Here is a 24,117-nt window from a genome sequence, read left to right as displayed (position 1 = left end):
GGGACTTTAGAGATCTATTAATACTTCCAACTGGGTAACTGAACATTACTTTGTATTACTAGAGTATTATTTCTTTTATTTAGAATTTTATGTTAATTTTTTCAAACATTTAGATGAGTGGAATAATAGAGTGCATTATGTATATCCATCACTTCAATCAAAAAATCGTTATGATTTTGATTCATTTTCATTAGTTATCCTTCTTTTTCTTTTTTCATTGCCAAATATCTTTCAGCAAGACATAGATCTCATGTCATGTATACTTCAGTTATACAACTCTAAAAAAACAGTTACTTCCCCCTACACAAAACTCCATTATAATTTTCAGTAAAAGCAGTATTATTTACTATGTAATACCCTCTATATAATCATTTTCTTATCCCGCATTGCCTATAAAATGTCTTTTATGTTTGGTTTGTTCAAATTGGTATTCTCACAAGACCATCATACTACATCTAGTTGTTACGTATCTTAAATATCTTTTTATCTTAAGCAGTCGCATCTCTATTTTTTCCTCGTACCACTGACTCGTTGCCAATTCAAGTATCATCGTTGTCAGTGAATGTTTTTCCCCTAAGCATCATCTAACTTACCTCTTTTTCCTCATATATCCTACAAATGGAAAGTAACTCTAGTGGTGAGTAATTTCTTAAAACATAACAATATATTGATTTTTTCATTAGTAGGCTCTAAACAAATTGACCTAGGTCATAATTCAAGTAAACATTCTAGTATCTGCCATAATTGATGGAAGAATAATGTAATCAAAATTAAAAGAGTTCCCAATATTGCTTCCAGTTAATGTAGCATATCAAATGTCTTATATGACCTGCTCTTTTTTATGACACCTACTTCATTCCTACACTCCTTGGAATCTGCAGACCCTGGAATGGGGATTCTCACTGGGAAATTTTGAGAGATAACATTAAAGAGTTATAGACCACATTCTGAAGGGTCCTTAATTGAAAAAAAAATACCCCTTTATATATTTGACCTAAAATGTTTTTTAATCTTTATTTATTTTTGAGAGAGAGACAGAGAGACAGAATGTGAGCAGAGAGGGACAGAGGGAGAGGGAGACACAGAATCTGAAGCAGGCTCCAGGCTCTGAGCTGTTAGCACAGAGCTCTACACAGGGCTTCAACTCACAAACTGTAAGATCACGACCCAGGCTGAAGTCAGACACTTAACTGACTGAAAAGCTCCCCTACATTTGATTTTTAATTGTGCCTGTAAATTGGACTTAAAGATTGTACATCTACAGGTAAAAGGCCATTAAGGATTCTATTTGAATAAGCAGAATCGCCCTAATGCAGTAGGTAACATGGCTGATTATTGGGTGAACCAACTCTCAACTAACCACAAAGCAAATGTAATATGATGTCTTCCCTTCTTTAGTGATGCGCTGTTACCATTAATCAACAAAGACATAGTTGAAGGGTGAAGAGCGTGAAATGACAGGAGATGTGAGAGAAGTGTGCCTTGACACGGTATATAAATACCGTACTATTTGTAACCCTCAGAATGTTATTATGTGGATATGTTTAATATTTCCATTTGAAAAATGAGGAAACTGAATATAAAAAGCTTAAGTTTTTTCCCCAAGATCACATAGCAATAAATGGAGGCTCCTGGAGCTGAATTTAGGCAGCATCACTCTTAACCTTTTACTGTACTGCCTCCCAGAATAGAGTTAGGAGATTATTGTTATTTTCATAGGAACCCCAGGAATCAGAGAAACTTCTTCTGACTCTGAAGTCAACCTTGAAACTTGAAATGTCTCTTGACCCACAAGGAAAGTTAATGTGAGTATACGTACACATTTATCGATAACTGTGTATAAATATTGCTTTTGTTTTAAACAGATCATTAATAACCTTGGTCCTTTGGAACTGATTCTTAATACTCCTAGCCATCATCGGGTTCATCATGGTAAGGGAATTTGACCTTTTTTATCCTTATTCATTTCTTTAAAAATACTATTATTTTGTACCTTTTCATCACAATTATTCAACATAGTCACCATTCAGTGTATGAATAGGTATCATGTCTTCCATCGTACCTGGACAAGCCTCTTTTCCAAAGCAATGATTGGAGGGGAAAAAAATCTTGTTTGGATTTTCCTTTTTGTCTAGATCTCCTTAGTTGTAGTGGAAAACAACTTAACCAGCTGAGGGGATACACACTTTCCATGTTGAAGGTACCACCTGACCCAGTGTTGAGGGTCATTCCTATATACAACCAGAAAGTCTCTGGTCTTGAAAATTGTTGCGATTTCAGGAAAGCCTAATAGGCAGAAATTAACTTTTTGCCTAAATTCTGTGAACTGCATTAGCATGACAGAGAAAAAAATCCCATGTGACTAGTACTTAAGATTTAAAGATACCAGCATAAGACATAACAGAATTGTTTACATGTGTGCACCAAAAGACATGTATAAGAATGTGCATAGCAGCATTTTATGTAATGGAAAAAATAGAGATAAAATTCAACTGCTTATTGCAGGAGAACAGATAAATTTGTAGACTTTTCATATAATAGGGAATTACATACCAAAAAAAAACATGTCCAAACTGTTGCAACTTGTGATGGCCTGAATACATCTTACATACATAGTGCTGAGAAAAGGAAGACAGTAATAAAATAATAAATACTATTGTTCTGTTTTCATAAGTTTGCAGACATAGCAGGCAGCGCTGGAACACTGCAGGCCTGCCTTCCCAAGGGGTGGGTTCCTTTCTGGCTGGCAGGGAGAAGAGCAGAAACACAAGTCCCATCATCTCCCTTCAAAAGGAAAAGAAGTGGGTGGGGTCAGGCTGCACATGCTCAGTTTCCTCTTCCAAACTTCACATACATTCCTGGTCCCAAGGAGAATTGTTAGCGAGAAGCTGGAGAGACTAAGGGTTTAATACTCTTGGGGCTCCCTTCACAGTAAAGGAAACATAAGGAGTGGAGAAGAATAAATCCATACTGAAGAAGAAATAGTTACTAGTGTTCTCTGTTTAGCTTCAGAGCACATTCCCACTCCTGTTGTTTTATGTTCGCATCTCTTACCCTCAGTGTTATTATTATTTTTTTTAACATTTCTTTATTTTTGAGAAAGCTTGAGTAGGGGAGGAGGAGAGAGAGGGGGAGACACAGAATCCAAACCAGGCTTCAGGCTTTGTCAGCAAGAGCCCTATGTGGGGCTCCAACCCAGGAACTGCAAGATCATGACCTGAGCCAAAGTTGGTCACTTAACCAGCTGAGCCACCGAGGCACCTCTTACCCTCAACATTATTAATGTTTTGGGCCAGATAGTTCTTCACTTGGAGGTGGGAGGTTAGGAATGGGGCTACCCTTTGTATTGTAGGATTTTGGTTTCTGCATACTAAGTGCAGATAATATCCCCTCCCAGTTGTGACTCTCAACAAATTCTCCAGACATTTCCACATGTCCCCTGAGAAGCAAGATGTTCTCTCCTCCAACTAAGAACCACTGTTTAGCCCATATATAGCAATGGGTTGTGCATTTGTGTAGCCAGACCCACACTACTTTTGGACTGGAGAGGTTGTCCTGTGTGTCTTCACTTTCAAACATATGTTAACATGTATAGAAGGCATGCAAAGAAATGACACATGAAGACAGTTGAATTTGTTGGAGCAGTGGCTTGATAGGTTAATATTTTTCCTTTGATTTATACTTATGTGAATAGGGGGGTACATATTTAAGCATTTTTTATTATTAAAGAAACAATGCCCAACTATTTCATTTTAAATTATAATTTGAATACTTTGGAAGAAAAATATATATGTTTTGAGTAATAGTTAATAAAAATAATTAAGGGTAATTTAATTTTCACTTATGTCTTTCATGATTAAAATAAATAGTAAAGTCTCAGTCTAAGTAGAAATTTTTTTTTTCCTGGAAAAGATTCAGAGAGAAGAGCTAGAGATAGCAACTCATTTCAAAATTTAAAAAATCAACCAAATGTGAATAGACATATATTAGTTATCTTATTCCCTATTGCCTTTTTCTGGGCCATTTAATTTTTAATTATTACGTTTTGATAGTCTTTTTAAAAAAATTTTAATGATTATTTTTAAGAGAGAGAGAGACTATGCATGCGGGAGTGGGGAGGGGGCAGAGAGAGAGGGAGACACAGAATCTGAAGCAGGTTCCAGGCTCTGAGCTGTCAGCACAGAGCCTGATGCAGGGCTTGAACTCATGAACAGTTTAATGATGACCTTAGCTGAAGTTGGGAGCTTAACTGACTGAGCCACCAGACACACTACTTTGATAGTAAAAAGTAAAATTTTAAAAAGTAAAATTACTCAGAATTATGCCAGATTTCTAAACAACTGGAAAATTAAGAACAAAAACATTTTTTAAAAAATTATGGGATCGAGGACCACATCCTACTTGGCACTGGGTATGGAGCCTGCTCGAGATTTTCTCTCTCCCTCTCCCCTGCCCCTCCCCTGTATGCACACACACATTGTTTCTCTCTCTCTTTTTCTCTCTCTCTCTCACTCTCTGAAAAAGAAATCTGGGGAAATTCCAAATATATATGTAGTTTTAAGGAATTCTCTGGTCATTTTGGTAAAATTAACTCAATAGAAAAAAATAAAATAAAAGCAATTTACTTAGCAAATAATCTAATGTTGTCAGTGAAAAGAGATTCTTAGGAAAATCATTTTGTTGCATAAGTCTTAATTTTGTGAATGGGTTCTAAAATACAATAAGATGTTTCAAAAGTATAACTTCATTTTTCAAAACCTTTTTTTTTCTTTTAATATTGTGTGTCATAGGCAGAAACCGTTATTGCATTGACAAAAATTATGCTGGCGTTCTTATTATATGGGATAGAATTTTTGGTAAGTAAAATATATGTGAACATAAAAATATTAACTTACCTCCTAAGCTCATAGAAAGTCAAAGATCATATCCTTAATGTTTATCTTCCAGGGACATTCGAGGCAGAAAATGAAAAAGTTGTATATGGTCTAACGCATCCCATTAATACATTTGAACCATTCATGGTGCAGGTAATGTAATTGATTTTATTATTTCTGAATTGGTTATATCCTTTCACAAATTTTATAGCTAAAATAAAGATCAGTTGTTGAAAGGTGAAAGTACCTCACACTATCCTGAAAAGAAATTTTCTTTTTAACCATAAAAGAAGCTAGAAGTAACTCTGACACTCAAGCAAAATCTTGAATTAACTTGGGCAAAATGTGTTTGAAAACAACTCATTTTAAGAACTTTTAAATATACCTACTACAGAGAATTTTTTTTCAAAAATAGCCCTTCAAGCAAACATATTCTTTCTCAGAATAGACCTGAAATATATTCATGGATTCAGAAGGAACAGTAGTAAATGCATTATAAAGGCTGATACCACAGTAAGAAAAATATTTGCTTCAAGTCCGCATGACTCTGGTTAGAAATTCAACATGAGGCCTTTGCCCTATTCTACTTGGACCTAAATGTCAGGAGCTATTACGAGTTGGTTAGGTCTGCACATTACCTCACCTGCTAAGACTTGTAGCCCCAGACCAGTTTTCTGTTAGACATGTGGTATTGGTTGTTCACTGATCTCAATGGCTGGCACTAGAGAAATGAGGAATGTCTGTGAAGCTCTGATCCGTCAGCAACAGAGCACCACAAACACTCCTGGGGTTAGGGACTAGCAAATGAGAAAAAGATAAGAATGCTTGAGAAGCTGAAGAGGTCAGGCAGTGACAGCTCTGTACATAGCACCGGGATTATAGCATTCGGGAAGGGCGGTAATTACAGGTTCCCGTCAGGTCTGCTCTCTGATCCTATTTCTTAAAAGTTTTTAAGGAAGTTAAAATAACAAAATAAATGGACATTTCTTGAGCTTTTACTATGTACAGGGTATTGCTAGCAGCTCAGCATGCACATTTAATGAAACTCTTACTCAAACCTTATGACATAGAGATACTTTTTAATCCTCGTTTTTTAGTGGGTGAGGCTGAATTTCCCAGGATTTAAATAATTCAACCAGCCATACACAGCTTGTCAGATTCAGACATAACCAAGGAGTGTTGCAGGCCAAGCCCAAGACTTGCTTAACTCAATGTAACTTTTACACTGTACTGCCTCTTCATAGAAAAGGCCGTCACAAATTGCCTCCACTTTTCAAATGAATGGTGTTTTTATCAAGTGAGAAAAGCTGATCATTCATTTTCTTCCTTCTCAACTGTAGGCCAGCTCTGTCTCTCTGTCTTTCCCTCTCTCTGTGTTGGGCATTCCTAAAGTTATATCCCTCAGGAGAATATTAGCAAATATTTCAGAGTACTTTCTTAATAAACTTTATAGAATTGAAATTAATTTAAAAGTAATACATTGAGAACTACCTTTTCACTTGGTATAGTCTTATCTCTGTAATAAGGACATTAAAAGCTTGGTCTTTGTCCTCTGGAAAGGAGCCTTTGAAACTTTATGTGCATATGAATCATGCAAGAATCTTACTAAATTTAGCCCAGATTCTGTTCACTGGCTCTGAGGTGTGTCCAAGATTCTGTATATCTAACAAGCTCCCAGGAGCTGCAGAACCTGTTGTTTCCTTCTGATCCTTAAGTAGCAAGGATATGGGAGCGTACACTCCTGATGAGGGCAAGGGGATCATCGCTGAGACAGATGAGAGGCTGAAAACCGCACAACACTAGCAGCACAAGGAGTTAGATGACAGGATTTGGGGGAAACAAAAATCAGATGATTAGACTTTTTATGAGCTGATGTTGAATCTGTGTCAGGTTCAGTTCCCCAGGCCTCTGTCCTCATGTAAAAATTTCCTTATCACAACTGTGTACAAGACATAGGCTTCTAGACTCTCACTTACATTGTCAAAAATGTCATATTGGCAACGTTGAGTGAATTAGGAGTTCTTGAACCTACAAAAACGTATACTTACTTTCACTGGTATTCCTTTATATTCCGCTAAATTTCTCACCTTTCCCTCAGACGTGTCAAAAGCAACAGAGGATGACCTCCACTAGGTGGAGAGGGGTTTGTCCCCCCTGTATATTGGGTATAGGACATTCACTTTGCTCTCATTTCGAGTCCAGGACTTTAAGGGCATTGGAATGCAAATAAGTGGGAAAATTGGAATGCAAATAAGTGGGAAAGTACTCCTTATTTTAAAAAGTCACCGTGTATTTCTCATGGCTATGTCTACAACGAGACCAATGAAATGTTGTCAGTTTTCAAAATAACAGATCAGATAAGTATATTAATATATGTTATAATTCCTAAGCACAGTAAGTTTTGTATTATTATTATTATTATTATTATTATTATTAAGCCCCAGTGTAAATTTCTATCTGGAATTTCTATTCACTTTAAAATCTGCCCCACTAAACCCTACGTTGTTCATTAATTGCTTCAGATTACTTATTGTAATGTTTCAAGCAATTTTAAAACCAGTTTTATAATCCTAGCAGTTTAAATTTTTTAACAGACAGTGAAAGTGCCAATGAGACCACAAATTCCCATAGAGCCAAAACTTCTTTGTACATTAATTTTTTACTTCACTTCTAATAGAACTCATTTCTAGCGTCTGTAGCTGATGTACAACCTCTAGGACTATTTTTAACCTATGATGCATTATTATCACATGGATGGAATATATGTCTAATTACCCTAATTTCTAATATTTACTGAGTACTTCTCATGCGTGAGCATACTTTTAAGTACTGCACATGTCAAATGTGTTATTTAAAGAATGTGGAATCCTGCTAAAAGATGCAGAAATGGCTTTGAATATGTTTCCTTAAATATGATTGTCTATAACTCAATACAGCAAATAAAGGGCTATTTTTTAATATTTGTGTGTTTCTGTGTTCAACTTTAATATCCATTTAGCAAGACTCTAGAAAGAATATCATTAGATGCGGATGTAGAGTTCACAAGAGCTGGTTAATTCCATTGGAAGCAAAGCTGTTAACTCATTTTTTTTTCTATTGTGCTGTTTTCTAAATAATTGTCCTCTTCTTTAACTTCAAAATTATAATTTTGTGGCACTTCAGAAATATTGACAAGAACACACTTAAAGGACACAGAATGAATAGAATGAATTACAATTTGGAATGCCACTGCACATTAATGTACATTAACCACATTACACATAACCTGTATATTACAGAAAAAAATATACAAATGTCATTGAACAGTAAATAAAGAAAATAAAATGTATGATTAGTTGTACTTAATATTTTTGTTATGAGTTTTTCTTTTTTTAAATAAGCTCTATTTTTGTTCTTCTAGTGCCACCATTTAGTTTACATATGGACTACATTCTGGGCCACACCTGGATTCTTCAATAAGTTTTCTGTCCTCTTTAAAGGACCAGGATGGAGTCCAGGTAAACCAAGACTTGGACTAAGTGAAGAAATCCCAGAGGTAAATAGAGTTCATGCTGGTGATGGTAAAGATTAGTATCATATCGTCAGGTCGACAGCCAGCCTGTATGTATGTCGACTTCATGAAGATCTGAAAAAAAACATGTTCCCTTCAGCAGATACAGCCCTGTGGTGCATAACTTACTGAGTAGGTACCACCTAGGGGCAGATAAGAGGAGGGCCTTCTCCCAGGATGACACTGCCTCTTACTGGGGAGCCTGGTTCGGAGGCAGAGCAGCAGAGGCTAGGTTTCAGATCCACTCAAACCTACAGCAAAGAAGCTTTATGTAGTGCAAAAACTACACAAACATATGTTACTGGGTCACAGAATCCTAAAACATTAGAGATGGAGCCTTAAAGATGCTTCAGTCTAGCTTTCATTTTGTTCATGAAAGAATGAAAAGATGGTCAACACCACTAATCATCAGGGAAATGCAAATCAAAACCACAATGAGATATCACCTTACTCTTGTTAGAGTGGCTAAAATCAAAAAGACAAGAAATAACAAGTCCTGGTGAAGATGTGGAGAAAAAGAATCCCCGTATCCTGTTGGTGGGAATTTAAATTGGCACAGCCAATGAATGAAGGGGAGTAGGACGTACAGACTTTCAGTTATGGGATGAATAAGTCACAGGAATAAAAGTCACAGCATAAAGAATATAGTCAATGATATTGTAATAACAGTATACCAGGATAGATGGTAGCTATACTTGTAGCAAACATAGCATAATGTATGAATTTGTCACAACACTAAGTTGTATACCTGAAACTAATGTCACATTGTGTGTCAACTATACTGAAATTAAAAAAAATAAATAAATAAAGTTTCTGGAATGGAAGGTCAAAAGCCACACCAAGATGATGTGGTTATTAGATTAGATCATAACCTTATTCATTCTGAGGTACAGCAGTAGCATTAAATTCAGAAATCACATTAAAACCCAAAAATAAGTGAGGTGGAGATTTCAAACCCTGGAAACCAAATGAAAAATTCAATTTCAATCTGGAATTCTTATAGAGATGAAAAAAAGGATTTTCTTTTCAACCTTTCAGGATATATATTGTGGTTCCTTATTAAAATAACTGTCATTAATAGTAACCTGAAAGCAACAGAAAGGGTAAGCTATTGTTGGTTTCAAAGATAATTGTAAGTATAAAATTAGCCAATATTATAAGGAAATAATATCTTTTTTTATTTTAATATTGTTATTTTTTAAAACTCTTGATCCAAATGAGGATGTTTTTTCATCCAGTTATGGAAGCTGCTTTGCTGAAATTTCCCAGATATTTTTAGTTATGTTCAAAATCAGTTATGTAACAATGAGCTAATCTGATATAGATGAAAATGATTTGCTTTATTTCAGCTCTAAAAAGTTTAGTTTGCTGTGATCCATTTATTATTTTTTCTATTTTTCAATAGATAATCCAAAGTGAATACTCTGAAGTCATATTTATGCCTAAATTTGCATTATGAAAGTAGAGTTGTGGTATTTTTTGGAAACTCCATAATTTAGGAAAGTTGTTTCCAATAATGTAATATTTCCCTTTCAGGCATGATTATCTCTACTACTAAAAATCACCTTCCATTTTTTTCTTTTTCTTTACTTTCATGTATAATCCTGGACATATTTCTGTATTCATATTTTTATGTTCATTTTAGTTGTATTTATCATCAGTACATGTTGCTGAATCAATTCTTATACCAGTTTGTTATAAAGTAGACTAAATCATAATCATGATGCTTCTGAAATGAAAAACAAGTTTCTGAACTTTTATGTTTTTCTATCAAAATGAAAAAGAATGTGAGTAATTTTGGGGAAAAAAAAGTAGCAAAGCTTTTCCTTTGTTTTACACATCTCCTCTTTACTTGGTGTGAATGTCAATGAGTAGAATAAGCCAGGGAGCAAAATAAAGCTTCTTTCTTGTCTTCCTAGGTCACCGGGAAGGAAGTTCCCTTTTCATCATCGGTGTCTCATCTATTGAGGATATATGCAGTTGTACAGTTTGCTTTGATGCTAGCATTTTATGAAGAGACCTTCGCAGATAAAGCTGTAAGTAAAATTTTGTGAGAAAATTATCTGTCACTTTATCTGAAAATGAAAATTAACTCCCCATTTTATAGTTGTGCTCTATTCTTTTCTGTAATTTCTGCTTTAATGTTGGCACTATCTCCTGTCTAAACAGGTAAATTATTTTTTTCTAGACTATCAAGTATAAATTAGTTATACCCAAAATGTTCTTGTGTAGACTGTCTATCAAATTATATGCTATTGATATTGACTCGGCTTTGGGGAGGCAGAATAAAAAGTCTTCCTTGAGAATTTTTAACCACAAACCAACTCTCATTCAGATATGGGTCTGGGATTTATACTAACCATCAATTTATAAACCTAAACTAAGAATTTAATTTAAAGTGTCCTCAGATTAGGTCTCATGTGTCTAAAAGACCCATGTTCAAAGCATGCTTGGGGCAATCCCCTTAAACCCAAGTGTCAGAGTATTCCCACAGATAAAGTTCCAATGATTATGAACTCAGTTAAAAAGCACAGGAACATTCTGGGAGAAAGCAAGCCATCATGACAAAGCATTAGCAGAAACAACAAACAACAGACCCAAACTCTCAAAAACAACAGATGTTAGAAATTGAAGGAGAATATAAATTTAGTAAATTTAGTATGTTTGAAGATACAGAAGATGAAATTAAAAAGAAATTAAAATTATGAAAATCTAAAAAGCAAGACTATCAAAATGATAAGGCACATTTAATAATCACATTAAATTTCTAGAACACAAAGATGTGATAACAGATATGAGAAAGTCAATGATCTATTTAAGAATTTAAAGCCAGATCAAGAGAAAATTAGTGTATTAATAGAGTCATCCGTTATTTAAAAAAAACCATTATATAGTGATAAAAGACAATGAGATAAAAATAAAACATGACAAGTTATCTTCATACATAAAGAATAGTGTGGAAAAGTCCAAAAAAGATGCAAAAATCCAGAAAGAAATTTAAATGAATACAAATTGGATCAGTAGACCATGAATTCAAGAAAAATAAATTACTTTTTTTCAAAGAACAAATTTGTGCTATTTACAGATATCAGTTTTTAAAATGCTATATGTAATAGAAATTATCAAATAATATATGTGGAAAAAATGGGTACACTAGAGGGTTATTTTTAATAATTTAATATCAAACCCTACGGAATCATTCTTAATAATTACATACCATTTTATTATTCCTAGTCTAGTAATGCCACTGGAACAATTACAAATACTCCATACTTCTTCTACCAGTGAATTACAAGAAAGAAGTCTACTTGAAGTAGGTTATTGAGTGTGTTAGGTGGGACTCACTGCTTGTATGTGACAGATGCTCAACCCAGGGTAAATTTATTAACTCCTATAACTGAAGAGTTCGGACTATTTCTTCTTCAGGCAGTGCTGATGCAATGAGTCAAATAATGTTACCAGGAGCTTTCTCATTTTTCTTTGTAGCTGTGCTTTTCTCAGTGCAGATTCTCCTATAGACTCAGCCTTCATGGTGACAAGATGGCTACCAGCAGCTCTAGCTTTAAATGCCACCAAACAAAGAACTGCAGAAATTAAGGACACAAGTTGGAGTCTGATGTTATGGTTTGGTTCATCTGGTTGTCCCTGAACCAGTCAGTGTTATCATTCCATTAATGGGAGAACAGGGTCTACTCCACAGGATCCTCATGGTCAGTGAAGAAGAAAGAATGACTTGAAAGAAAATTTACTAGATGATAGTATATAGGAAAAAGGAAATAAAATTGAGTAGACAAAAGTAACAAATGTTAGATATCTATAAATCCTTCTCACTGATAAATATAAATATATGATTTAATTTTTTTTTTCAAAAAAATGTGCTTTAAACACTTATAAAATACATGATAATATATAAACTTTCTTGCAGGATACCTTCACTTAAATTGTCTATGGCATGAGTGTCTTTTAGATATCTGCTGCTCTGAGAAACAGAATATCCAATTAAATATGTCTTAAATATAACTGGAAATTTAGAGGCAAGTGCTCCTGGGATTTGTTAGTTCACCAGTTCAGACATGCAGAGCTTCCAAAAAGTCTTCTTTATAATTCTCTTGACTTTCATCATCATAAGATAATTACAGAAACTTCAGGCATCCTGTATTCACAGGCAGCAAGTTCACTTCTTCTAGAACATCTTGTAAATTTCATTTTATTGAGGAAGGAGGAAAAAAAGCCCCAGAATATTTCCCAGCAAATATTCTTTCATGTCTCATTATTCAAGACTAATTCACATGTCCACACTGAACCAATAACTAATACCAGCTCATGAATTAACCATGAATGAATTATACCAAGCATAATTTATTCCCTGGGGATAAAGAGCTCACTTTCCCCTTGAGCACATTACTTCCTTATACCTACACAAAATCAGCATAGTATTAGAACAGAAGAAATGGCAGATATTTTCTGGCTGAGCAACCAATAGTGTGTGTCTGGGTATTCTGCTAATAAAATAGATTTACCAAAAGTAATTATAGCCATTACTAGATTATATATTAAGGAAGGCCCATTTTACCTTTCATCATTATTGAAAGAATTTACTAATTGGTATTATTCATATATGTTTGTGTTTTTTTGCATTTAAAATTAATAACCAAACATTGTTACAAGTAGTGACAATAGATAAGTTCATATGTACTCTCTGTCCAGAAACAATGACTTTTAAAAACCTACAGGAAAATATTCAATAGACTTTACTGATTATAACAAAAAACAATAAATTCTAGTTTCCATTTTGTTATCTTAGTTTTTTTACCTAATTACTGAAATATGTATGTATTCATAGAGTTTTCCATGGTTGAATGAAACCAGAAGAAAAGCTACATCATCCACATCTAAATATCGAACTCTTGATGTATGTATCACTGTCGAGCATAGTTTGTGTTAATCGAACTTTTTTTAGTTGCACTAAACAAAATCCCAAAATAAATTATACCAATTCATAGAAACACAATAAGGAATTTACCCATTTTGAGGGCACATGAGTGGCTCAGTCGGTTAAGGTCTGACTTCGCCTCAGGTCATGATCTTGAGGTTCTTGGGTTCAGGCTCTGTGCTGTCAGCTCGGAGCCTGGAGCCTGCTTCAGAATTTGTGTCTCCCTCTCTCTCTCTGTCCCTCCCTCACTTGCACTCTATCTCTCTCTCTGTCTCTCAAAAATAAGTAAACATTGAAAACAATTAAAAAATAAATTTATCCATTTTGATTTTTAAATAGAAACTCTTAAATTCACCAAGAGATTTCAGGGTATATGCATGAGTGAGTACTTCCTGGGCAGAAATGAGGCTAGCCCCGGTGTATATTAAAAGATTCAACTTATAGCAAGGCATCACAAGATTTTTCTGCTGCCATAAAAAACAGAAACTCATATAGATATATTGACAAAGAGAAATGCCAAGTGTTGAAATCCTTTTCAGACTGAAATTAGAGTTGGAAATAGCTTCATTCCTGACACAAATTAATTTTGAAAGGTGTATTTGCTTGTTTCCCACACATGTTTTTCTTTGCTAAAAACATGCTGTGCAACTAGGAAAAAAAGGTTGCTTATTTGCAAGATTCTGTAGTGCCATTCTCGTCTCAGGGATGTTTAAAAGCATATGAAGACATTAACATCCAACAGCAATATTTTTTTTCCAGATTCACTGTAGCCAATAATCACATAGAAAAGTTGTGGCTGACTTGTAATTGGGGGCCCTGCTGTGGTCCCACAGCCTTTTCTGTTTATGCATATACCAGAGTAGATAAATACTTACTTGTTTTATGTGTGCAAGTTCTGTATAAATAACTTTGGGAGTCAAAAAAGCAATTTGATGGCCACCACAAAGGTGTAAAAGGCACATTCCTTTCTTGCTGAAACTTGAAATGCATACATTTAAATATATAGTGTTTAGTTTAGTGATATGACCCACAGACTTCTCTGTTGATTTTGGTTTAGTAATGCTTGGGAAATCAATTCCTTAGCTGCCAGGGTCCAGTTCATGGGGTGATATCATGAATACACGTTTGAAATGAAAATATGGACACACTAGCATGTTTCCAAAGTAAAACTGTAAAAGCAATGCTATCCTTTCAAATAATAGACACACTCAAAAGAATTTGAATATTTAACAGTCTTATAATAGAATGTGTAATAAAGTTACTGCATATAGGTTTTAACAGATTATTTGATGATATATTTCAAGTTAATGAGGCATCTGAGAATATCCAATATAAATTTGGAAACAGATTTTTACAGTTTTGAATTCCCCGGTATGCTGTATTCTGTAAAATATTATGGGGACTACAGTTTTGTAACTAAAGTTTTCATGTTGACATATTTTAAGAGACTCTTTGAATAAAGTCGATATATTTAATTGTACTCTTGTATTACAGTGTCACTTGCACAAATTAGATCTAGCTTAGGTCTTACATGAAATCTCTCAGGTCAGTATCCAGTGTCTAATTTCTTCTTCCAGTGCAGTCCACTGAGATTTAATTTAATTTCCTAAAGTTTTTAGGTGGTAACTGAAGTAATGTGAAAAAAAGAAATGTGAGCCAAAATGAGCATCAGTTATAACTGAAAGCTATGAAATAATGTAATATGTGTGTATTAAAGGAAGGATATTTTAAAAAACTACCTGTCTGATGAACATAAGCTTCAGGAATTTAGAAAAGTGCTCATTGTGAGTTCCAATGAAAAATATAATTTTTGTACACTAAATTGTATTATAATTAAGTGAGAAATCACACATTAAAAACATAATTTACATTAAATAGTGAAATATTAACTATGAAACTGAACATATCTTCATATTATTAGTATTGTCCCAAAATTTGATCACTATCAGGTAGCTCCTTTAATACTAATATTAAATCCAATTATAAGCTTCTTATAATTTGAATTAAGATCCTAGTTTTATTTATGAAAAATGTATAAAAATTAGACATTTTAACTCAACTTTGGAAACTCAAAGTCTAAATACACAGTTCTGAGGAGTCATATTTTCTTAATAAAAGAAATCCTCATGAAAAGAAAATTTGTCTTTCTGAGACTGTCCTTTAACATTTCCTGTTTTTTTGTGTTTTGGGGAATAACTGAAAGAAATATAGCTTATATTTCCATTTATTTCTTAGTGAAAAAAATAATAAGAGTTTTCTATCACAAGTATAGCGAAAGTTGGTGTACAGATTTCAGTGAGATCTTGAAGCAAACACTGATAATTTAGAGTAGTTTCAATGATCCCCCAAATAGTTTTACTGAACAACTAAGAAAGATACCGTGTCAAAATAGATCTTTTCCAGCAACTGTTGTGTAACCTTTCATTCTGAGGTTGCTCACCCTGGGATTAATGATTAACTGATACTCAGTCAAGACCCTTCTGTCTTCTCTACCCAGTGCCCAGTGAGGTTATCCAGCCTGGCCATGAACTATTGCCAGTCCTTAGTAAGCTCTAATATTACAAGCCCTACTAATCCTTCTCTCACCTCCATGGTTTTCTCCCATGCATGGTCTGGTATACTGGACTCGACTGGCACTTTCTGTGGATTTCTACAGCTTCTGGAAGGTGGAGCCCACAGTCACAGATTGGGTGAGGCAGACTAGCAGCTGTGCCAGCAAACCCAGTCTGCTGCCTTCACATCACAAGTCACAAAGGTTTAAGTATTAGGTGATTCTGACCTCATTATAACAACGTTTGTGAAGAGAAGCATTTTGAATCAAAATAATTACTTTAGTGGTTCTTCTCAGACACCTTTTAGACAAACTCCTAAAAGCGTACTACCTTGTTAGAATCCCAAAATCCAGACATCTTCATTTTGAAGTCCTTTGAAAAAAAAATCATAGAAAATATTATTAAAGCATTTTTGACAAAACAACAAAGTTTTAAAAAAGAATTTGTTTACATAGAGGTATAGGAGTATTTTATGACACAGCGTATGGAGCTGATACCTCCCTCTGTGAGATTTGTCAGGTGGGTAAGTGTGAAAGGTAGTTATGTTGATCAACAGTGTTTTTCCATGTAATGTTAACAGGGTGATATCCCCAGTCAAGAAGCAAAAAGCTTTCTTCTTTATATTAGTGAGCAGAGGAAGGATTCCCACAACTCATTGATTATGCAGTTTGCATCAAACATGTAATTCTACTAGAATTTCTATGTAATTAATGCAGCTTCTGAGGTGTTTGTTTTTGTTTTGTTTTGTTTTGTTTTTTCCTTAAAAGTAAGTTGCACAGAAGTAGAGTTTTTCAGGCATACAAATTTGTACAGTGATTGCTGCACCAGGAAACTTCAATGGAAATAAGGGCAACTGAACTGCTGATTTGAAAGATAACTTTTAAAAAGGAAAAATAATTCCTTGCTTGATAAAACTTTCATAGTTATGGTCTTCTTCGTATGTTTTTGTGTTTGTGTGTGTGATAAAAACTTATAATGCATTCAAAGGTTAATTTAGAATAATTCCATCTTAGCATTTTAGGACAGCAATATTTTACATAAAAGATTTACCAGTAGTGGAATGTATGAAATGAGATTTAACCCAATGAAAAATAAAGTTTTATTTGTTATAAAAAACTAACAGTCTTTTTTTTTTTCTGAAATTTATTGACAAATTGGTTTCCATACAACACCCAGTGCTCATCCCAAAAGGTGCCCTCCTCAATACCCATCACCCACCCTCTCCTCCCTCCCACCCCCCATCAACCCTCAGTTTGTTCTCAGTTTTTAACAGTCTCTTATGCTTTGGCTCTCTCCCATTCTAACCTCTTTTTTTTTTTTTTTCCTTCCCCTCCCCCATGGGTTCCTGTTCAGTTTCTCAGGATCCACATAAGAGTGAAACCATATGGTATCTGTCTTTCTCTGTATGGCTTATTTCACTTAGCATCACACTCTCCAGTTCCATCCACGTTGCTACAAAAGGCCATATTTCATTTTTTCTCATTGCCACGTAATATTCCATTGTGTATATAAACCACAATTTCTTTATCCATTCATCAGTTGATGGACATTTAGGCTCTTTCCATAATTTGGCTATTGTTGAGAGTGCTGCTATGAACATTGGGGTACAAGTGGCCCTATGCATCAGTGCTCCTGTATCCCTTGGATAAATTCCTAGCAGTGCTATTGCTGGGTCATAGGGTAGGTCTATTTTTAATTTTCTGAGGAACCTCCACACTGCTTTCCAGAGCGGCTGCACCAATTTGCATTCCCACCAACAGTGCAAGAGGGTTCCCGTTTCTGCACATCCTCTCCAGCATCTATAGTCTCCTGATTTGTTCATTTTGGCCACTCTGACTGGCGTGAGGTGATACCTGAGTGTGGTTTTGATTTGTATTTCCCTGATAAGGAGCGACGCTGAACATCTTTTCATGTGCCTGTTGGCCATCCGGATGTCTTCTTTAGAGAAGTGTCTATTCATGTTTTCTGCCCATTTCTTCACTGGGTTATTTGTTTTTTGGGTGTGGAGTTTGGTGAGCTCTTTATAGATTTTGGATACTAGCCCTTTGTCCGATATGTCATTTGCAAATATCTTTTCCCATTCCGTTGGTTGCCTTTTAGTTTTGTTGGTTGTTTCCTTGGCTGTGCAGAAGCTTTTTATCTTCATAAGGTCCCAGGAATTCACTTTTGCTTTTAATTCCCTTGCCTTTGGGGATGTGTCGAGTAAGAGATTGCTACGGCTGAGGTCAGAGAGGTCTTTTCCTGCTTTCTCCTCTAAGGTTTTGATGGTTTCCTGTCTCACATTTAGGTCCTTTATCCATTTTGAGTTTATTTTTGTGAATGGTGTGAGAAAGTGGTCTAGTTTCAACCTTCTGCATGTTGCTGTCCAGTTCTCCCAGCACCATTTGTTAAAGAGGCTGTCTTTTTTCCATTGGATGTTCTTTCCTGCTTTGTCAAAGATGAGTTGGCCATACGTTTGTGGGTCTAGTTCTGGGGTTTCTATTCTATTCCATTGGTCTATGTGTCTGTTTTGGTGCCAATACCATGCTGTCTTGATGATGACAGCTTTGTAGTAGAGGCTAAAGTCTGGGATTGTGATGCCTCCTGCTTTGGTCTTCTTCTTCAAAATTCCTTTGGCTATTCGGGGCCTTTTGTGGTTCCATATGAATTTTAGGATTGCTTGTTCTAGTTTCGAGAAGAATGCTGGTGCAATTTTGATTGGGATTGCATTGAATGTGTAGATAGCTTTGGGTAGTATTGACATTTTGACAATATTTATTTTTCCAATCCATGAGCAGGGAATGTCTTTCCATTTCTTTAAATCTTCTTCAATTTCCTTCAGAAGCTTTCTATAGTTTTCAGCATACAGATCCTTTACATCTTTGGTTAGATTTATTCCTAGGTATTTTATGCTTCTTGGTGCAATTGTGAATGGGATCAGTTTCTTTATTTGTCTTTCTGTTGCTTCATTGTTAGTGTATAAGAATGCAACTGATTTCTGTACATTGATTTTGTATCCTGCAACTTTGCTGAATTCCTGTATCAGTTCTAGCAGACTTTTGGTGGAGTCTATCGGATTTTCCATGTATAATATCATGTCATCTGCAAAAAGCGAAAGCTTGACTTCATCTTTGCCAATTTTGATGCCTTTGATTTCCTTTTGTTGTCTGATTGCTGATGCTAGAACTTCCAGCACTATGTTAAACAGCAGCGGTGAGAGTGGGCATCCTTGTCGTGTTCCTGATCTCAGGGAAAAAGCTTTCAGTTTTTCCCCGTTGAGGATGATGTTAGCTGTGGGCTTTTCATAAATGGCTTTTATGATCTTTAAGTATGTTCCTTCTATCCCGACTTTCTCAAGGGTTTTTATTAAGAAAGGGTGCTGGATTTTGTCGAAGGCCTTTTCTGCATCGATTGACAGGATCATATGGTTCTTCTCTCTTTTTTTGTTAATGTGATGTATCACGTTGATTGATTTGCGAATGTTGAACCAGCCCTGCATCCCAGGAATGAATCCCACTTGATCATGGTGAATAATTCTTTTTATATGCCGTTGAATTCGATTTGCTAGTATCTTATTGAGAATTTTTGCATCCATATTCATCAGGGATATTGGCCTGTAGTTCTCTTTTTTTACTGGGTCTCTGTCTGGTTTAGGAATCAAAGTAATACTGGCTTCATAGAATGAGTCTGGAAGTTTTCCTTCCCTTTCTATTTCTTGGAATAGCTTGAGAAGGATAGGTATTATCTCTGCTTTAAACGTCTGGTAGAACTCCCCTGGGAAGCCATCTGGTCCTGGACTCTTATTTGTTGGGAGATTTTTGATAACCGATTCAATTTCTTCGCTGGTTATGGGTCTGTTCAAGCTTTCTATTTCCTCCTGATTGAGTTTTGGAAGCGTGTGGGTGTTCAGGAATTCGTCCATTTCTTCCAGGTTGTCCAATTTGTTGGCATATAAGTTTTCATAGTATTCCCTGATAATTGTTTGTATCTCTGAGGGATTGGTTGTAATAATTCCATTTTCATTCATGATTTTATCTATTTGGGTCATCTCCCTTTTCTTTTTGAGAAGCCTGGCTAGAGGTTTGTCAATTTTGTTTATTTTTTCAAAAAACCAACTCTTGGTTTCGTTGATCTGCTCTACAGTTTTTTTAGTTTCTATATTGTTTATTTCTGCTCTGATCTTTATTATTTCTCTTCTTCTGCTGGGCTTAGGCTGCCTTTGCTGTTCTGCTTCTAGTTCCTTTAGGTGTGCTGTTAGATTTTGTATTTGGGATTTTTCTTGTTTCTTGAGATAGGCCTGGATTGCAATGTATTTTCCTCTCAGGACTGCCTTTGCTGTGTCCCAAAGCGTTTGGATTGTTGTATTTTCATTTTCGTTTGTTTCCATATATTTTTTAATTTCTTCTCTAATTGCCTGGTTGACCCACTCATTCGTTAGTAGGGTGTTCTTTAACCTCCATGCTTTTGGAGGTTTTCCAGACTTTTTCCTGTGGTTGATTTCAAGCTTCATGGCATTGTGGTCTGAAAGTAAGCATGGTATAATTTCAATTCTTGTAAACTTATGAAGGGCTGTTTTGTGACCCAGTATATGATCTATCTTGGAGAATGTTCCATGTGCACTCGAGAAGAAAGTATATTCTGTTGCTTTGGGATGCAGAGTTCTAAATATATCTGTCAAGTCCATCTCATCCAATGTCTCATTCAGGGCCCTTGTTTCTTTATTGACCGTGTGTCTAGATGATCTATCCATTTCTGTAAGTGGTGTATTAAAGTCCCCTGCAATTACCACATTCTTATCAATAAGGTTGCTTATGTTTATGAGTAATTGTTTTATATATTTGGGGGCTCCGGTATTCGGTGCATAGACATTGATAATTGTTAGCTCTTCCTGATGGATAGACCCTGTAACTATTATATAATGTCCTTCTTCATCTCTTGTTACAGCCTTTAATTTAAAGTCTAGTTTGTCTGATATAAGTATGGCTACTCCAGCTTTCTTTTGGCTTCCAGTCGCATGATAAATAGTTCTCCATCCCCTCACTCTCAATCTAAAGGTGTCCTCAGGTCTAAAATGAGTCTCTTGTAGACAGCAAATAGATGGGTCTTGTTTTTTTATCCATTCTGATACCCTATGTCTTTTGGTTGGCGCATTTAATCCATTTACATTCAGTGTTATTATAGAAAGATACGGGTTTAGAGTCATTGTGATGTCTGTATGTTTTATGCTTATAGTGATGTCTCTGGGACTTTGTCTCACAGGGTCCCCCTTAGGATCTCTTGTAGGGCTGGTTTAGTGGTGACAAATTCCTTCAGTTTTTGTTTGTTTGGGAAGACCTTTATCTCTCCTTCTATTCTAAATGACAGACTTGCTGGATAAAGGATTCTTGGCTGCATATTTTTTCTGTCTAGCACCCTGAAAATCTCATGCCAATTCTTTCTGGCCTGCCAAGTTTCAAAAGAGAGATCAGTCACGAGTCTTATAGGTCTCCCTTTATATGTGAGGGCACGTTTACCCCTTGCTGCTTTCAGAATTTTCTCTTTATCCTTGTATTTTGCCAGTTTCACTATGATATGTCGTGCAGAAGATCGATTCAAGTTACGTCTGAAGGGAGTTCTCTGTGCCTCTTGGATTTCAATGCCTTTTTCCTTCCCCAGTTCAGGGAAGTTCTCAGCTATGATTTCTTCAAGTACCCCTTCAGCACCTTTCCCTCTCTCTTCCTCCTCTGGGATACCAATTATGCGTATATTATTTCTTTTTAGTGTATCACTTAATTCTCTAATTTTCCCCTCATACTCCTGGATTTTTTTATCTCTCTTTTTCTCAGCTTCCTCTTTTTCCATAACTTTATCTTCTAGTTCACCTATTCTCTCCTCTGCCTCTTCAAGCCGAGCTGTGGTGGTTTCCATTTTGTTATGCATTTCGTTTAAAGCGTTTTTCAGCTCCTCGTGACTGTTCCTTAGTCCCTTGATCTCTGTAGCAAGAGATTCTCTGCTGTCCTGTATACTGTTTTCAAGCCCAGCGATTAATTTTATGACTATTATTCTAAATTCACTTTCTGTTATATTATTTAAATCCTTTTTGATCAGCTCATTAGCTGTTGTTATTTCCTGGAGATTCTTCTGAGGGGAGTTCTTCTGCTTGGTCATTTTGGATAGTCCCTGGCGTGGTGAGGACCTGCAGGGCACTTCCCCTGTGCTGTGGTGTATACCTGGAGTTGGTGGGCGGGGCCGCAGTCAGACCTGATGTCTGCCCCCAGCCCACCGCTGGGGCCACAGTCAGACTGGTGTGTGCCTTCTCTTCCCCTCTCCTAGGGGCGGGATTCACTGTGGGGTGGTGTGGCTCGTCTGGGCTACTTGCACCCTGCCAGGCTTGTGATGCTGGGGATCTGGCGTATTAGCTGGGGTGGGTAGGCAAGGTGCTCGGGGGCAGGAGGGGCAGGCTTAGATCGCTTCTCCTTAGGTGATCCACTTCAGGAGGGGCCCTGTGGCAGCGGGAGGGAGTCAGATCCGCTGCCGGAGGTTTGGCTCCGCAGAAGCGCAGAGTTGGGTGTTTGCGCGGAGCGAGCAAGTTCCCTGGCAGGAACCGGTTCCCTTTGGGATTTCGGCTGGGGGATGGGCGGGGGAAATGGCGCTGGCGAGCGCCTTTGTTCCCCACCAAACTGAGCTCTGTTGTCAGGGGGCTCAGCAGCTCTCCCTCCCTTTGTCCTCCAGCCTTCCCGCTTTCCGAGCAGAGCTGTTAATTTCTGACCTCCCAGACGCTAAGTCGCGCTTGCTGTCGGAACACAGTCCGCCCGGCCCCTCCGCTTTTGCCAGCCAGACTCGGGGGCTCTGCTTGGCCGGCGAGCCGCCCCTCCGCCCCGGCTCCCTCCCGCCAGTCCGTGGAGCGCGCACCGCCTCGCCGCCCTTCCTACCCTCTTCCGTGGGCCTCTCGTCTGCGTTTGGCCCCGGCGACTCTGTTCTGCTAATCCTCTGGCGGTTTTCTGGGTTATTTAGGCAGGTGTAGATGGAATCTAAGTGATCAGCAGGACGTGCGGTCAAAAACTAACAGTCTTTAAGTCATATTGTTTAAAACACAGGAGTCTAAATGTTTATGGTCAAAGCCTATCCATCCTATTTTAGGTGTTTGTTTGTTTTTTTCCCTTTTTGCTCTAGTATAGCTGGCCTATGATGATATAATCAGGGATTAAAGCAGTATGTTTTCTAGGGTAGAGATTTTGTCCATCTTGATCACTTTCTTAAACTCATACCTACTATGATGGCTAGCACACGCTCAATAAACATTTATGAAATGAATATGTAGAAATTAGATATAACTAATTGATTATATGCCTTAATTAGCTTATCAAATGATGCTCTATGGAAAACCTTAGAAGTTAAATAAAGAAGTGGACTCTTGTCTTTAGGACAATTCTGTTCTTTAAGGAATGAAATAAATATTAAAGGATTTAATATTTAACATATTTAACACTTTGAAACACTTAATATATGATATTAAATTATTGATATTAATTTATTAAATACCAAATTTTAACTCATTTAATATAATTTAATTTTAATAAACTAAAACACTGATAGGAAATTATATATTTAATGCTATAAAGTGTTAAAGTATTGACTAAACCAACTGATAATTTAAGAAATTATTAATATCAAAGGCATGGACATTAAAACAAAAATATAATAAAATATTCATTCATTTGGTCAGTCATTCAAGAAAAATATTTGAGTACTGACTATGTGCCAGGAAATGTTCTAGATGCTTGAGATATAACAGTGAATAACAAAACATAACCTCTAATGGAGCTTACATTCTAGTGGGGTGGGACAGACAACAAAAACAAAAGAATGGACAGACCTACAATTTTATAGAAATGATAAGTGTATAAATGTATAATTGTACAAAAGTGTTGTATGGAGAACAATATAACGAATAAGGTTATAGATGATTATGAAAAAGTGCTATTTTATATATGACAGACAAGGATGTCCATTTGAATAGTACCTCAGTGAAATGAAGGAATGAATTCTAAGGATCCCTGGGGAAAGTTGTTCCAATAGAAGCAACAGTAAATAAAACAGACTTGAGTGGGAAGGATGCCTGCCATGTTGAAAGAAGAACAAAATTTGTGATATGAAAGGCGGAGAGATTACTAGGGGGCAATATGGTAAGGGGATATGTTATATATGGGCCAGAGTAAGGACTTCTGAGTTTTATTCTAAGAAGAAATT

The 24,117-nt window shown here is 36.2% G+C and overlaps 1 protein-coding gene across 2 annotated transcripts in view; it reads left to right on the top strand.

Annotated features, from left to right (window-relative positions):
* The window catches only part of AGMO (alkylglycerol monooxygenase), a 400,977-nt gene that overhangs the window by 200,255 nt on the left and 176,605 nt on the right, over window positions 1–24,117 (top strand). For both annotated transcript variants that reach the window (XM_043589013.1, XM_043589014.1), the window contains exons 7-11: window positions 1,866–1,932; window positions 4,791–4,856; window positions 4,948–5,027; window positions 8,275–8,409; window positions 10,344–10,460. In XM_043589013.1, the coding sequence (XP_043444948.1) occupies window positions 1,866–1,932; window positions 4,791–4,856; window positions 4,948–5,027; window positions 8,275–8,409; window positions 10,344–10,460 (465 nt within the window). The remainder of the gene's footprint in view (window positions 1–1,865; window positions 1,933–4,790; window positions 4,857–4,947; window positions 5,028–8,274; window positions 8,410–10,343; window positions 10,461–24,117) is intronic.

Source organism: Prionailurus bengalensis, chromosome A2, assembly GCF_016509475.1.
Source record: "Prionailurus bengalensis isolate Pbe53 chromosome A2, Fcat_Pben_1.1_paternal_pri, whole genome shotgun sequence".
NCBI classification, from domain to species: Eukaryota; Metazoa; Chordata; class Mammalia; order Carnivora; family Felidae; genus Prionailurus; species Prionailurus bengalensis.
Note: the sequence above shows the minus strand (reverse complement) of the source record. Positions and strands in the feature narration are given on the sequence as shown.